The sequence below is a fragment of the Cyprinodon tularosa genome, unplaced genomic scaffold (genome assembly GCF_016077235.1).
Source record: "Cyprinodon tularosa strain WSP-4 unplaced genomic scaffold, ASM1607723v1 ctg86, whole genome shotgun sequence".
Taxonomy (NCBI): Eukaryota; Metazoa; Chordata; class Actinopteri; order Cyprinodontiformes; family Cyprinodontidae; genus Cyprinodon; species Cyprinodon tularosa.
In genome coordinates, this window is record NW_024039629.1 from 269,885 (window position 1) to 287,231 (window position 17,347).

The 17,347-nt window shown below is 39.6% G+C and overlaps 1 protein-coding gene across 2 annotated transcripts; it reads left to right on the forward strand.

Moving 5' to 3' along the window:
* Nucleotides 1–3,416: 3,416 nt before the first annotated feature.
* Nucleotides 3,417–14,697, forward strand: LOC119775264 (vicilin-like seed storage protein At2g18540). 2 transcript variants are annotated; one of them, XM_038273180.1, is made up of 6 exons: nucleotides 3,417–3,575; nucleotides 7,691–7,731; nucleotides 7,808–7,883; nucleotides 9,805–9,870; nucleotides 9,987–10,858; nucleotides 13,138–14,697. In XM_038273180.1, exons 1-6 carry the CDS (start codon nucleotides 3,530–3,532, stop codon nucleotides 13,204–13,206), a joined length of 1,170 nt encoding a protein of 389 aa, XP_038129108.1. In that variant the 5' UTR covers nucleotides 3,417–3,529; the 3' UTR covers nucleotides 13,207–14,697. The 2 variants fall into 2 exon arrangements, with proteins under 2 accessions (XP_038129108.1, XP_038129109.1); XM_038273181.1 differs by having other exon boundaries at nucleotides 7,811–7,883.
* The last annotated feature ends 2,650 nt before the right edge of the window (nucleotides 14,698–17,347 follow it).

A 17,347-nucleotide genomic window follows, 5' to 3' on the forward strand; every position in this document is an offset into this window, starting at 1 on the left:
ACTAGCGATTTCTAATGGACCAATAACGCCACCTTGGGAATTTCACCCAAAGAATTAATTTTAAAGGTAGGATACGTAGATCCGTTCTACCATAAAGAGAGTCAGAGACGTGGTTATAATTTAGAAAAAAACAGCAATTCTTTATTTAAACATGATTAAAATTAACAGGTCTTGTTAAAATATACTACCCCCACACACGGGAAGGCGAGGGGGGAGCCTAATTCAGGTGCTGAGGCTTACCTGATGGAGTGGGTCGAGGCGAAGTGAGGAGTGATCCCAGTAGATAAAGCAAAACAGAAAGGAAGGCACCCCAAATCACTCGTGGCAGCCACTACACACATGCACTCTGTAAAACAATGGACTAGAAGGGGGCGGCACTGCACACCAAAACGGGAAGTCCCCACCACCAGGACACCAGGAACCACCACGTCAGCTCTCAGCAACTGAAAAGACAAAGAGGGGCATAAATAGCTTTTCACACACACACGCGCACACACACTATAAGGGGAGAGAAAAAAAAAGAATAACCCAAAAAAAAAAAAAAAACATTAAGAGTCACAGGAACAATTGGAACCCAAAATGCAATTCCCCATGGACTCAGGCAACCCAGATAACTGAATAAACTCAGGATAAGAAAAATAATACCGGGAATAATAACAATCAAGAACCAGTCCAGTAACAGAGGTTGAACAATTGTCACATAAACAGCCCCTTGAATAATCCAGCCCAGCCTATGCTGCTGGAAGAGGGCAATTTCTGCTGCAGGCGGGCTCCAAGTTTAACCAGCCACGATACCGGCTGATTAAGGCGTCTCAGACCGCACCGCCGCGGTTAAACAACAATTGGAACCGAGGTGGAGCCGCAGCTCAGGCGTCCGACTGCCTTGAGCTATCAAAAAGCTACAGCTGAAACGTGTCAAAGCTGTGTTGTTTCTCCCAAGTTAACGCCGCTGGAATTCCCCAGATCACCAGGCCCCACATAGACCTGTCAACAAAATATTACTACTTTGTGGAGGAGCAGGAAGTGAATGTGTCAAATTGTCATACAGCATACATACCGATCAGGCCACCAGAGAAATCCCACTGAGGAAGAGGACGGAGGCAAAGCTGCCGATTACGGCCAGGTTTGATTGACGCGCTGATCACGAGCGCTGCAACCGGGAACGTCTTGTCTAACAAACCAAAGATGCACATCAGCACCACAATTATCCATAGAGCGCACTAGCAGCCACTGCAACCTACCTGTACCGTTAACCAGCAGCCGAGGCGACCCGGAAGCAAAGCGGAGGAACCAGAGGAAGAGGGTAACCGATAATGCCACCACTCCCCTTTTATAGGGTGCCCTCCAGAGGCAATTGGCTGACACTGCCCCTGCAGCCAACACTCCTGCCTCCAGGAGCATGAGGAGATGTCCTCCTGCTACATATGCATGATGTTTTAGGTGCTTAGACCTGATAGTGTCAAAATACTTTTTTGTTCTTTAATTCTAAATACGCACACATGACATAGCTGCAAAGAGCTCAATGTTGGTCTCAGTTGAATAAAGAACTTGGTTCCTGTTAAAAGTCCAGTTGGAGAAGAGCAAAATCCATATAGAACAAGACAATTAATTATGATATAAATGTTTTTTAAGTGTAAATGGTAAAATGGACTGTACCTGTGTAGCACTTTTTAAAGTCAGAAGACTTGACCAAAGCCCTTTACATTATATTCAGTCATTCACCCATTCACGCACTGATGGTGGCGAGCTACTTTGTAGCCACCGCTGCCCTGGGGCTCACTGACAAACTGCAAAAATTTTAAATCTAAATAAGTCCTGTTTTCTTAAAATAAGTGTATTTTGCCTTGAATTGAGTAGGTAAGTGAGACACTACCAATGGAACAAGCCAATTTACATTTAAAATAACAAAAAAAACAATTTGTCTTATTTCAAGTGCATATTATCTAATTATCTTATATTAAGCATAAAAATACTCATCCCATTGGCAAATCATCTTATTTAGCTACTCAAATTATGGGTAAATCAACTTATTTTAAGAAGTTTTGACTTATTTTTAGATGTTTTTTCCAGTGCAGAAGCAAGGCTACCGTACACTGGCGTCACCAGTCCCTCCGACCACCATCAGTAATATTAAAGCAGTTTCCTATAATAAGCTCTAACAAAACATATTGTAACTGATTTGTGCCTTAAACAAATGTAATTTTCTCTTTTGATTTGATGATAATAATTCTAAAGGAATAAGAAGAACTTATAAGATTGTGCCTCAATAAACTATGAAAAGAGGTCTTCCTCTGTTTATTGTTGTGTAGGTTTCATTCTTTTTTTCCCCTCCATGAAAAATCACTTCTCACATATAAATCCTTAAATGGCCAAGCTCCATCTGATAACAGAGGTATGATTGAGAACACTTTGCTTTCAATCTGCAGGTTTACTAGTGGTTCCTAGAATTTCTAAAAGTAGAATGGGAGGCAGTTCTTTTAGGTATTAGGCCCCTCTCCAGTGGAACCAACACCCATTTTTAGTCCGGAGGCAGACACCCTGTCTACTTTTAGGTTAGGCTTAAAAGTTTCCTTTTTGATAAAGCTTATAGTCAGAGTTGCTTAGGGTAACCTTAGCTAGCTCTATAGTTATGCTGCTATAGGCTTAGACTGCTGGAGGACATAAGTACCCCTTTTTTCATTATTCTGTTTCATTCTATCTCTATTCTCCCATTCTGCAGAATGTGTTTGTTCAGTCTCAAACATTATGCTCTCTCTGCTTTTTCTCATAGTAGCTTCATCTGGTCTGTTCCTGTTTAGCTGTGACACCATACTGGAGAGGGGTGTCGGCTGTGCCGCTGCCATCAACACCTTTGTTTGTGGATGTTGGAGAACAGCCTGTTTTTCAGTGTAATCCTGTTTCTCTGAATGTGACTAACTGTATATACTCTCTTTCATCCTCTCACATGGGAGCTGGCTAGAGCTCATCTGCCTGGCTCCGTGTTTCTAGCATGGGCCTGGTTCTGCTGGAGGATTCTTCCTGTTAAAAGGAAGTTTTCCTCCCCACTGTCACTACAAGCATGCATGGTTTGAGGTATTGATGTCCAGTCAATGAGTCCATGCATTAGCTGGTTTTCCTTAGATAGAAAACTTTGAACTAATCAGACCAATCTGTTCGAATTGTTTTCATCCTTGAGATGACTGAATCGGTGTTATATAAATAAACTGAATTAAATTCCGTATCTATCTATCTATCTATCTATCTATCTATCTATCTATCTATCTATCTATCTATCTATCTATCTATCTATCTATCTATCTATCTATCTATCTATCTATCTATCTATCTATCTATCTATCTATCTATCTATCTATCTACTGTATCAGCAGAGGAACACCTGACCTCCTAGGTCTGGGCTTTGATCTGAGGACGCACAGACACACACGCGCGCGCACAGGCGCGGCTCCACCTCACTCAGCGGCTGTGGGAGGAAAATCCAGCCCAGCATTTTCAAGGTTATCTCCTGCAGGATACTTCACTCACGGATCCTATGGGAATTCTGATAACCGCGATCTTTCTCTGGGCTGCAGTCGGAGGTAGGCGACCATCACATTTCCAAGCTGATCTATTTCTGCGAATAAATCCTAAAATCTGCGTGAGGCTGGAAAAGGCGGCTATAGGCGGGCATCCCTCCGGATGAAAGCTTCCTGTTTAAAATCTACTGCAGTGCTGCATCCGCTCAGCTGTTACCGACAGGACTAGAAACAGATAAATGCTGTTTATTAAGGAGCACAGACCAGGTTTGTTCCTTTAATGACAAGAAAACAGTGGAGGTTTTATTCTTAATGCGCTTAACGCGCTGCGTTACATAACCTGGTTCTGATTGTATGGATCTGCTTCATAGTGGGTCACTATAACGACCACTGGCTGTTATGATGGGACATGGATAAAATGTGATCCTCACAGCTTAACACGCACATTCAGAGTTCATTAGAGCCCCGCACAGGTGCGCGTGTATGAAGCGCCACGCGCCTTTGTGGCGCGCTCATAAAACAATGTTAATTTAAAACCAATAAATTGGACATCAAACGAATTAACTTTAACTATACAGATTTCTGTCAACATTTGATGAGCCTGTAAATAAAAGGGTTTGAGTAAAAACAAGATAAAAAAAAAAAAACTATTTGTCATATTAAAAAATATTTTGACTATAAGGGATTAAAAACAGGACCACCCTGAGACTGTAGCCTATTGGGCCCTAACCACATGATTTAGGGCCCCATTACCAATTACACACATTAGTCATCACAGTTAATGTTTGCATGTTGAGCACCCTTTATCCCCAGAGATGTTTATTGGTAAACATGGATTGATTGATTTATTTTTAGTTACAGTGTAAAATGTGAGTCTAGCTGAAAAAAACAGCATAAATTATGAACTGGGCCAACAAATGATTATCTAAATCAATCTGTGGGATTACATTTAGGCTGCACAGTCTCTTTAAATCCTAAACACTAAATAGAACTGTTTCAGTTTGCTATTATCAACTTTCAAAGTCGAACGTTTGACTTACCCCAAATAGAGAGTTGGTCCATGCCTACAATCTATATCAGAATGTGTTTGCTTCTGGCAGAGGCGGTAAAACCATGAAAAATCATTACTGCAGCATAAATTAAATCCCCACTTGAAGCCTGAAAGTCCTCACTATAATATTTTGTGTATAGGAAACAAGAAAACATTTTTTTTATAGTAAGGTTGAAATATAGTGTCTTCCTCAAAAAGGAGGAAAAAACATGTTTAAAAAAAACTCCCTGAACATCAGTGGGTTCTTTGGTACATTAAATATAGTTCTTTATTTTGTGTAAAAACCTAAACCTGATTAAAAGGGGAAGAGAATAAAGAAAATACAAAGCAATATGTCAGGCGGAAGCGGTGCAGTTTACTACAATGTACACGTGTGGAGCAAGTGTTTGCAACGACATTGCCATACGCGGGATAGCTGTCACAGTAATAATAATAATACATTTTCTTTCAAAGGTGCCTTTCTGGACACTCAAGGTCACCGTACAAAAGACAACTTTGTCGCTATATAATCATAAATACTCATACAGCAAGGAGTAATGTCTTTGCTGCTAGAACTTCATCCATCTTGGTTACTTAGTTCGTCTTCTTCTGCCTTTATCTCTGGTGGACTTCCGTCTCTGTTTTAATACATTTTTGACGAACACTTTGATGCAGAGACGTGGCTATGATTTGGCTCCTAGTATCTTAAATCGTCCCAGTTCCTTGAGAGGATCAGCTCCAGGTAAACAGCACCGCTTGTGTGGTCGAAAAGGCCAACCTGGGTCCATCCAAATTCATCAAATTGGTAAGATTTGTCAGGTCTAAGTGGAATTGTGTCAGTGCTGTCTGAATATAGGGTTGACAAAGAGGAAGGAAGCAGGATGGTTCCTATTGATAGCTCCTTTAGCAAAGCAACCTCCTAACGTTCATATCTGGTGCCTAGGAGCTATTTGTACTCCCACAATCCTTTGCACAGAACAGAACTTACAGGCACAGGCCAACTCAGCGAATTGAACAAAACTGCATCAGTTCTTCACATGCTAATGAACACTCCTTCAAATTTAAAATTCAAATTTTTATTATGCTGAGCTTAACGAAATTTGTAAAAATTAAATTTCTTTTATTTTTTTTTGGAAGGAAGGTTATAGTCCCAATTTGAAAAGCATCATCAATGTGTGTTTCTGTAGTATAAAGACATCGCCCTAAAAGGCTGTCCAGATTCAACAGTCTAAAGTTCCTTTCCTTTCCACAGCAGAGTTTATTGTTGACCCCCTAAAAGCTGAAGGAACAGGAGTAGTTTGTAGTGTTCAAATTGGGGGTCTTCAGATTTAGCAGAAATCTCACAATTTTTTACTTCTTAAGGGAGGAGATGAAACGCGAGGACTGATTAGCCAATCAGTGGCAGTCATGTGGAAATTTGTGATCTATATCACTTTAGACCAAAAACTGATTCCATGTTGTTCATTTTTCTTTCTAAATTACATTTATAAAACCCAGAGAAGCCGCATTAAGTACTAAAACATAAAGAAGTGATTACAAAAAAAGAGCTCTTTACTAATGTTGTCTTGAAGTTATCAGTACTGATATCATTTTTACCAAACACATTCTAGTTAACTCTGACTGTCTGACACATGTAATCCATACTGGGAAATGATGGCTAAGTCTGAATCGATTTGAAATTAGATCAATTTATTTCCATTTACAGATTGAGATGTAATCTGAAGCTACCTTACAAAGTCAGTTCAGTCAAATCATGCAGATTGGTTGTAATCTTTCTAAATACCTGTAAAGGTTTGGTTGGGGTTTTGAGGACCCGAATGCAGAGGCAGGGAGGCAGAGGTGAGTTCTTGTAGTTTTAATGGAGTGTTCACAAGCAACTGTGGCAGGAATCCAAAGATCTAACATGAAAATGTAAAACAAACCAGAACCATGGAGACATCAGCGTAAACAAGCATGAGGAGCCAGGGAAAGACCGAGAAAGATGAGGAACTAGCACTGAGGAACTTTACAGGGAGAGTATTTATGGGAAACCGAACAAAGATGGGACTAATGAGCTGATTGGGAGCAGGTGTGAACAGAGGATTCTAGAAAGGAGCTAGGGAAAAGGAGGCCAACACAAGAGGGCAACAAAGAAAAAACCTAAGAACTCAAATACATCCACAAAACAAAACAAATTAGGAAATAAACCAATAAAACTAGAGAACAAAGAAAAACATCAATCAACGTGAAACTGAAAACTCAAAGAAATCTTAACAGAACCAAGACCGTGGCAATACCTAAATTAGCAAAATAGGATAATTAATAGATTAGGAGGAGTTTTGAATTTATTAACCTAACATGAAATATGTATTTTCTTCTTATATTTATGAAAAATAATTAATCAATTTCTTCAAACAAAGCAAATGTTGATGTATTTTCTTTCCTATCGAAAAATTCCCTCCTGTTTATGATATTTTTCATCTTGAAAGTCTCTTTACTTCAACAGTTGAGCTGCTGTTGGTCCAATGGATCACTCAGCAAATAACCACATTATAGCTGGATGCCTGTGCACTGTATTGAAAAATAACTTTAGCTCGAATTAGAAAGAAATATCAATGATAAACCTTCGATAAAATTATGAAATATAAATTTTATACACAAAAAACTGAAAAATGAGCCTTTTTTTGCTGTGGCAATTCTTTACTCCTGTGTTTTTAAAGCACGTTTCACATTTTTAAGCAGCAAAAAAATTGAACTTATTTGAACCAAATTTTTATTTGATCTTATATATTTTTAAGGTGTGGCTCAGAGTCTGATTAGTTTGTCTTCTTACGAGAAAACAAGCAGAGCGAGCTGCTTAAGCTGCCTTCAATGGTCTGTGCAGGCGGAGGATTGGTGACATATTTAGCTCCGGTGGGAAAAACTACCTGCGAGCTAAAGCTGCCATGATGTCAGACTGAGAGGGTTAAGCTCCTTTGCAGCGTTCTTTACGGGGGAAACTGCTCTCACCTTAATGAGGGAACAGCTCCACCTGTGCAGGATTAAAGGCACGCAGTCGCTCACCTGCGCTGCTGTGTCATACCATCAGCTGCAGCAGAAATCCTACATCTACAGATCTTGTCTTGCATTTAACATTTTGTTCCTCTGTTTGCAAACTCCATCCATGCAGTGGGAAGCCGACCAGCTACCTCACCCCTTAATGACGCAAAGGTCGGAAAGAAGTTCTCTGTATTTATGTTGTTGTTCAGCTTTTACCCTCAAGTATTAACTGTGCTGTTGTTGCCAGCAGGTTGAATGTATAATTCAGGAGACACTGAATGACGACGGGGGGCAGCATGAGTGTGCTGGATCCCAGCTTGCAGGTATAACATCCTATCTTCTATATTTATGATATCAGCACCGTTCTATAGTGATGTAACTGCAATCTTGAAAGTACTTGATCTGGTCTGTTTCATCTTTTTAGACCTATATAAAATAGTGCATACATTTTACGTGGGTGTTAATTAATCAGTAATTACAAAAGAAAAAAACCCTATCTGAAAAGTGTGGAATGCATTTATACCCAGCCCTAATTTAGTCAACACTACACAATGAAGACGTTACAGCTTCTCTACATGTTTATGCATTTAGCTGACGCCTTTATCCAAAGCGACTACATATCTATGGAGGTACATCTCTACCTGCTTTACACAAGTGCAGCATCTCACAGGTTTTCTCCCAGGCTCACCCTGTTGATATGAGTCCGTTCCTGCTTCCATCTAACATCCTCCATAACATGATGCTGCTGCTGCCAGGCTTCTAAGTGCTGGAGAGGCCGCGCACATCATTTACATACCAACCGAATCATTAATTTTGTCTTATGAAACCAGAACACTTTCTTCTAGATGTTTCCTGTATCTCCTACATGGGTTGTGGGGAATTTTGTATGCCGTTCTTTCTTTCTCCCCATCTTGGCAGAACCACTAACCATTTTCCCGGTAAATTAGAGTCTCTGAGGCCTCAAAGAGCAGCTGGATATAATGAAGGACACATTAGGACACCATTGATCATTTGTGACAAAATATAAGTTATTATTGTCCATAACATTTCCTGAGATGGACATTTGTCTTTGACATCTGAGTGGTTCAAACATAAAACACATCATTTTAGAAGAAGTATCTAAAAAAACACATTCCTAAACAGTTCCATAAAAAACAATATTAAAGTAAATGAATAGATAAAATAATGTTGTAAGCAGTGCCTAACTAAAATATTCATCATTCAGAAAAGCCAGGGCAAGGGGAACAAATATACCTGCTAGTGTTTGCTAGCGAGCCTGTCCTGCCAGATGGCAGCAGCTGAAAGGAGGATTGCAAAGGATGAGCTGGATTCTTGTTCATCTGTAATTAACTTAATAGTTACTATTAAATGACTTGTATTATATTAAACTGAACTTCAAATTTTCACCACTGTTCGGCGCCAATCCTTCCTCTGATCACGGCTTGCTTGGTCTCGCAATGAATCCTGGGATATCCAAGGATGCCGAGGATACATCGGACCCGTCCTTCAAATCGGGCAAAAAGAAGGACGTATTTTAAGGCCGCATAACGAGGAGTCTTGGAATCCGACCAGACCTCGGCGCCGCGCTATGATGTAATCGCACTTCGAATCTGGCCTTTTAAGGACGCGTCCTAGGATTTCGAACAGAGCAAACTGCAAACTGCTCTGTTCGAAATCCTGGGACGCGTCCTTAGAAGGCCAGATTTACATGCAGGCGAGGTTTTCGAACAGAGCATATATGGGAGAGAGAAACAAGGACCAGGCTGATTAGCAGATTGGGGGGCAGGTGTGAACAGAGGCAAGAAGTGGGCTAGGGAAAAGGAGACTGACACAAGAGGGCAAAGAAGAAATATCTAAGAACTCAAATACAATCAAAAATAACTAAAACACAGAAATGGAAATAAGACCAATGAAAAAATAGAGAAAACTTGAACAGAACTAAAACTATCACACGGATTTAGCTGTTATAATCAAGGTAATCCAGATAGATAGAATTTTTATCAATATTTGAATTAATTATATTTACTAACTGTTTTTGCTTTTATTCTAAAACCCAGTAAAATTCTTTGAGCTTTGTGTTTATGATATAATGTGAGACGGTGTAGAAATACCAGGCATTTAAAGCCGGCATTCCTCTTCTTGTGTAAAGAGGCTGAGCAAACACTAAGAAGATGTTGAGGGACTCCCTTCAGAGGAGGCCTGTTTTTCACCTGCTGCTGTCTTTGTGCTGCATTGCTGTTGCAGATGAACTTAATGAGCTGCAGAGACACCAGGGTCTTCTGAGGGAGCTGCAGAGGCTGGCTGATGACGGTACGCAAAGATACTCACTGACAGCTGCTGATGTGTTTATCAGGCTTAGAAACGCTCGGATGTCATTTTATTGACTTGAAAATGAGACCGACACTGAGTACCGATTGTTTTTACAGAGCGGGAAAAAGAGGAGCGGGATGAAAAGGTGAGAGGGGAGTACAATCTGGCCGACGATGAAAGCGAATTTGAGCAGAGAGACGAGGAAGAAGACGAGAGTGAGGGGGAAGATGATGGAGGAAAGAAAGAGGAGCCAGAGACTGAAGGTGATGAAGAGGAAAGAGACAGAAAGATTGAGAGCCAGTTAGCTGAAGCGGTCAGCAAGGAAAGAGAGGAAGAGAAGAATGACGAAGAGCTCAGAGAGCTGCTGAGGGAGCTGAAAATGAAGCAACACAAGCCTGAGAAGGAGAACCAGAAAGGAGCAGATCTAAAAAAGGAGGTGGAGGAGAAGAAGACCAAGCAGAGCAAAGAGGAAGAGGGCAAAAAATTAGAGGACTTGGAGAAGCAGAGGATGGAGGAGAGGAAGAAGAATGAAGTGGAGCTGATGGTGGAGAAAGAGAAGGTGGAGAAGGAGCTGAAGGAGCTAATCAAGGAGCAAAACAACGGGAGCAAGCCAGAGCAGGAGAGGGAGAGGAAGGAGAAGCAGGAGGAGCTGGAGGAGCTTGTCCGAAAGATGAAACGGGTGCAGGAGGAGGAAACGCAGGAGGAGCCAAGCGGGAAGAGGAACACAGACATTATGGATGTAAAGGTGAAGGAAAAAGAGAGTGGAGATGAGGAGGAAGTCAAGAAGAAGAACGAAGCAGAGGAGGTGAAAGAGCCGCTGCAGAAGAGAGAGATGGAGAAGGCCAGCGACGAGGCCACGAGGCAGTTTGAGAGGGAGAGGTATGAGGAAGAAGAGGAGGAGGAAAATGCAGAGAATGATGATGATGAGGAGGAGGAGTTTGTTAGAGAGGATGAGGATGAAGGGGATGCTGAAGAAGATGAAGGGGAGGTGAGTTAAAACTGACAGCATGTCTGTAAGGTTTTTAATCGCACTGAAATGAAATGTGTGTATTATTTTAAGTCATCATTAAGGTAAAATGTCAAAGAGTCTCTGAAGCTGACGCCCTTTTATGGTCATTCCTAATTCATCAATGGCTCCCTTTCATGAAGAAATCTGAACTCCATCTCTGGTGACTGATGCAATTTTACAAATATTAAAACTAGTAGTTATAAAAAAAATAAATAAAAAAATAACGGGGGTGGTGGATTTTTTATGTTCTTTTATTTTTGGAAGCATACATAGCCTAATTAATATAGTTTATTAACCTAATACAATATGCATGGTATGGTTATTACATGTCAGGTATGCCGGTCATTGACCTTGAGCAAGGCACCTTATAGTAGGACTGCAGTCAGTCCCTGGACTGGCATAGCTATCACTGCCCCTACATAGTTAGGGACAAATTTCTACTGGGATCAGCTTCATAGTCATGGTAGGCCACTTCTTTGATTGTATTTATTTTGCTCAGGCTATCTGTAAGCCCACCAAATGTTGAAAGGGCAATATTATTGCCATTACTTTTACTATCTGGTAGAAATGTTGCACATTCAGTAATAAAATGTCACAGGGGATGGTATGGGGTGATGGTCATTTAAGAAGGGGGATGATTTTTAAGATTTTTAAGAAGGGAGATGCCATCTCATCTCCCTCAACTCGAGTACTGATTACAACTGATATTACAATATGGCAAATGAATGAATTAAAAGAGATGGCTTAACTTCTCCTGACAAGTTCAAACCTTGAATTGTACTGTTTGCCAGCCAGTTGCTAGGTCTGTCAAATAAAAAAAAAATAAAAAGCCTAAGCTAACTGTAATGACTTTTGGTTAGAATTGGAAAACTAGCAGCCATAGCAATACTTTGACTGTCCAGAACGAAGGAGTCCACCTCTGAAGTCGGCACAAACATTCAAAAGCTTGACTGAGATTCACCTTTGTTTTTCTTAAGGTTGACTCTTTAAAAAAAAAAAAGAAAAAGTAAATTGTAAGAAAGTGAAAAAGCCATTTTCAGCTGTATCACAGAATCTGGCAAAGCCTGAGCTTCGTTTCATGAGTCTTCTACCCGCTATTTCTGTCAGTGCAGAATCCTGCATTCTTATTGGTGCAATATATTTTACAGTTTTGGACCCGCCAAAATTTATCTAGCAATATTTAGATACTATAATTTTTCAGTTGAAATGGATACTTCTAAACTTTAGTGGAAGATTTATTTTTGAAAAATTAATATTTTTTAATGGAAAATTTTAAAACTATGACCTTGAAGTTTCTGTTTACTCTTTCTGGCATTTTTTGCATGACTTACAGAAGTTTTATCTTAATTTTTGTTTTTTTAACATTATGAATATTTAAATCTTGGTTAAGACTATTTTTATTCCAGGTAGTTTTACTTTGTCTAAAGTATTTATAAAATCCTCTACGATAAATCTAGGCTACTTCATTTGGCAAATTGGATATTTAACATAAAACAAGCTTTCCAGAAATGAGAGTTTGTAACCAAAATCTGATCCAGTTTTTTTTTTTAAGCTATATTTACCCAATTCTAATATCTTTAAAAAACATTGAAACACTTATTTCCACCCGTCCTGCCGTGAAGGAGTACTTTATCAGATGGAGCTGCAGGAACTTTAACACGCTTTGTGACGCTCAGAGGTAAACAGCTCAGAGGAGCTTTGCTGTCCTCCATTCACCCGTTTGACATCTGCTGATGTGCCTCAATACGTTTCCTTTTAAAACTGTTTCCTTTTCTTTTTTTCAAACACATGGCAGATATTAAATAAAGCTAGCTGCCAGTCCTCTTCAGGCAGTAATAGCTTTCGCTCTGAGGTGTTGGCTTAGCTCTGCCTGGATTAGACAGCTGCAGGGTTTAGGTTTGATATTTATCACCAGGTTTCTCTAGTTTTAGTCCTTGGTAAGAAAATTAATCTCAGCAGATTAGTTCACACATACAAAAAAAGATTATTTAGAGTATTGGAAACAAAAAAAAAGTCAGATATTTATAATAAGCAGGATAAGTTTGAAACAGAGCATTTATCTATAAAAACCTTAATTGACATCTATTAATGTGCAGCCAGTTTCATCTTTATTGATATTCACAGGAGCAATCTGTGAATCTTTAGTTCCTGAACTCAGTGTCCAAATCCTCAGCTTTACCTCTCATGATTCTCCTCTGTTTGGAGTTTTAAAAAGTAACCCTGCATTCATGTGCTATTCATACTTTTTTTCTTTCTAGGAGCTCCTGGAGATTGAAGCAGAGCTACGCAAAGTGGCAGCAGAGCTGAGGGAGCTTCGCCGGGGATGAGAAGACCCCCCCTCGCTTTTCCGTTGACACATCACAATCACACATTCCCCGTTTTCCAGCCCTCACAGTCATCGCTGCACTTGGAGGAACGTCTTTAATCGTGAATCCGTACGTGGCTCGTCAGTACAAAGTGTGAATTCTGTTTGCTTTTAGATTGCCAGGAGGAATCAGTCTCTGTTTCCGCGTCTGAACTGGACTGCCTCCTGGAGATTCTGCAGGTTCTCTTCCATCTCTGATTTCCCTCTCTGATTGCTTGTAAAAACGCTATTTGTAAGAAGGACAGGGTCTTTTCACTTTAATTGCACTTTCTCAATCTCATGCACTTTCATTCAAACTTTACTTTGAATGCTAGAATACTAGAAACCCCTGATCCTTCAATCTGACCGTATCGTTTGTAACATGTATTCCTGCTGGTCAGTTGTAGATATTCAGTGCAATAACTGATAACTTAGTTAATGCTGTCAACTGTTAAACAGTAACTATGTTCATATTATGAATAAGTCATTACTTCCTTACAGTTTCTTTAAAGATCCAGCTGAAGCACAGATTGTGTTTAATTTGGCTCACGCACTGTTAAAACTAGACTGTTTATAATGAACCCAAGTGGCACCGGCAGAATTCGGAGATAACTCTTACATTGCACCACCAAGTCAGGTTTGTCTTTGGTCTGGTGGGTGAATGCGGAAGCAGAATTTGATTCTCTGAGAGCTTAAAAGGTCTAAAAGTGTCACTTTGGGTTCTTATCCCACTTTGCACTCTGAACAAGCCAAGGAGCAGTTGAAGAAAGGAGGAGGAACACTCTAAAGCCATGAGCTGTCAGCGACAATAACAGTGATTTCCACAGCTGGCATCCCATTTGTGTAAATATTCCACTTTTGCTCCTTCAGCCAAGGTTACATGAAACACGGAGCAGCAGCCCCCCCTTGAGGACGATGGGTAGACATGAACACAGTGCACGGATCAACAGGGTCAGCAATGGAGGTCCACTTGCTGCAACAATGCAATATAGATTATAACACATGTGAATGCAATAATTAGCTAATTGTAATTTAGTATGTAATGGAAAGCGCCATTAGGATTTTCTTTAGCACAGATTCATGTGTTTAAAAACATGCAAAATAGTCAGCCGCAGGTTGGATAAACTTTTAAACAATCCCAGACTATGAGCTGGAGATGCTGAGATATTCTCCTCCAAGTAAAACTTTTCCAAATGAGTTATGAATGTACTGTATTTAATTTTTTTTATAGAGAAGTGAAAGATTTTTCCACAATATAAAACCCTAAAAGCCAGCAGAAGGCAACAAATGTCTTTTTTATGCTCAGGAAAGAAGGGAATATACAGAGAGCAATCTGAGTAAATAAAAAAACAACATCTAGAAGATTAAAATAACATATTTACTATATTACTGGCCAATCACAGTGCTGTACTTTGTGCCTGCTGTATTCTTCTCTATGCTACCTGTCAATCAATAAATTATGTATTAAACCTTCTGATCTGCTTACTGGAAATTTTCTTTGTCCTAAATTAAAAAAATAAATAAATAATTTAATTTGGTTAAACAAATCAAAATGATATCTATAACTCTTTGGCAAAAAGTCTATATATCATCATAATATATTTGTAGTGTTAGGTCTAAGGTATAGGGACATAGTGTGGGCCAGGACTTATTCTATTGGCCATTCTTTGCCCCTGTGTAGAATTGTAATGTAAAAAAAAATCTCTCTATATATATAAAAAAAAAACAATATTTTAATTCTTAAAGCTTTCAGGTTGCCTCTCAAACTCATAGGAGCTCCACAAAAAGAAAAAGAATCATGTATGTATTTTATTTTTCAAAAGATCAGCCACCCAAGAAAGGACCAACCAACAGAGAGGATGTGCAGAACAACTCGTTTATCCTGGATTCATAGAGGAGAAACCACATAGATGTTCTTTTATTATTTATCTTTATTTTGGTCCACAGGATATGTTTAAAAACTTAATTTCCATCACACCGTATAAATGAAACATCCAGAGAAGTGCTGCCTCCTGTCATGGTGAGTTTTTTATAAAATCTACAGCCTCCAAGAAGGTCTGAATTATTTAACTGTTTTGTCAGTTGTAAGAAAAACTAATAAAATAACGAATAAAGCTTTTTAATCCTTAGCCTATTACCAAATATTCATACACAGTGTAGTTTGCATAGGTTTTGATTGCACTGGTTCCTGTATCAGTGCCAGTAATAGCTTATTAGTTCCCCATTTTTTTATTTACTTTAACTGCGGAGAATAATACGAAAGAGGATTAGGGCCACTGAAATTATTTTTTTAAATTAACAGATTTTTTAATTTTATTTCAGTGTAATATGAGAAAAAAGTCAGAATTCGGACTTTTTTCTCAGCATTCTGACTTTTTTAAGAGATTAAAGTCAGAATGCTGAGAAAAAAATCAGAATTCTGACTTTTTTCCCATATTAATTAACCTGATTTATATTTAAAAATCAGTTAACTTTTTAAAATGTTTTTCTGTGGCCCTAATCCTCTCCCGTAGAATAATTAATGAACGATGTCGTGAAATTCCTAGTTTAAACTATATTTAAGATGCAAGTATTTTAGTAGGGCCCATTCCGCTTTACTTCAGTTCTCTAAAAATCACCAGAGTGTAGAAAATGATGTATATTGTGAGAAAAATATACATAATTAACATCATAACTACAGACCACTTATTGTAACACAGTAACATTTACTGGGCTATAAAAATTCCACATTTTTCCACTTTGATTCAGTTAAATCCTCTGAAAACCTCCAACCTTTAGCTGCACCTATCCTCATTTAACCCTGACAGGGTTTCCTGTCCAAACTATTTCAAAATCTCACCCCAAAGTTTAGTGAAAAGTTGGTTTCCCTGATATAAGCTCTTCAGGTGCGGAACTAGATGGGGGGCCAGGGGTGGCCATAGTCGCCCTTAGCTAATCATTGGCCACAACTACCATTTTTTTCCCCCCTCTAATACAGATGGTGGGAGCAGTAATACTCTTAAGTGGAATATTCAAAACATTTTATTTTTTTATGTATTTAAAATATCTTGACAACAAAAACTGTCATGATCTGGCCTGTTTGCTCTCCCTTAATTAGTCATTCCTTTCACCTTTGGTTTTTCCCTCCCTGCCTCATTATAATTTATTCCTCTCACCTGTTTCCTCTAGTTTATATTCAGTTCAGCCTGAGCATTCAGTGCCAGATCATTGCTTGTCTTTCTGTCAGTCTTTCTGTTCAGTTTTATTTGGTTCATGTCCTGGATCCTAGCTGCCAGTATATAGAGGGTTTTAGTGTTTGTCTGGTCTCCTGGCTGTCCACTGTTCCTCCCCTGTGGAGTCCTCTGGGTTTTTGGCTCATTATGGGGGGAGGTTCAGTTTTTATCAAAGTAAGCCTGGCTCCAGGAGGAGACCAGTTTAAAGTCCTGCTTCAAGTTCCAGTTCCTACGTCCTGTCTCGTCTACCCTCTTCCACTGAGCCTGCTCATCTGCACCTGATCCTGTCTGCTCCTGTGCGTGACCACCTGGTCATGCTTCTGGTCCCAGTCAGACTCTGAACCCTCCTGGAAGCCTGTGGATGCCTGGAGGTCGGGATCCTGCCACCTGTTCCTGTTCCTGCCTGATCTGGATCCTGCCTGTTTCTGTCTGTTCTGGATCCCTCATCAGGATCAGCTTCCAGCATAACCTCTGGGACTGCAGCACTGGGGACACTCGTGGTCTGGACTGTTAAACCAGAGTGTCTGAGATTGGGCGGTGCCCCGACCCCCGCCTACAGTGTCCGCGAGCCACAGCTCCGCTTTTGTTTGGTTTTATTAAATAAACGTTTGAACTTTCCTACTGACTGTCTCTCTTTGAATACTGGGTCCATCTGTCTGCGTTTCTTGACAAAAACACTGTGGTTAATTATGCTTTTCAATATCCTAACATTAAAGAGGATAAATATGGAATTTATCCACTCTTCAGAACTAGATTTTGCTTATATGGTCATCCTCAGTCAAATCATAGATAAATAACTAATTTAATAAAAACGTAATTTATGTAAATATTAGTAGTACTTTTAAATATAAATTTTATGCAGAGTGATTATTGATAAAAGCAGGGCTCGATGTTAACCATTGCCCGATCGCG

What these genes read in the sequence shown, in the direction of transcription:
- LOC119775264 (XM_038273180.1), top strand. Translation starts at nt 3,530, where the DNA reads ATGGGAATTCTGATAACCGCGATCTTTCTCTGGGCTGCAGTCGGAG. An exon ending in TCTCTGGGCTGCAGTCGGAG is followed by an intron (nt 3,576 to 7,690) that starts GTAGGCGACCAT and finishes CCATCCATGCAG; the next exon opens with TGGGAAGCCGACCAGCTACC. An exon ending in CACCCCTTAATGACGCAAAG is followed by an intron (nt 7,732 to 7,807) that starts GTCGGAAAGAAG and finishes TGTTGTTGCCAG; the next exon opens with CAGGTTGAATGTATAATTCA.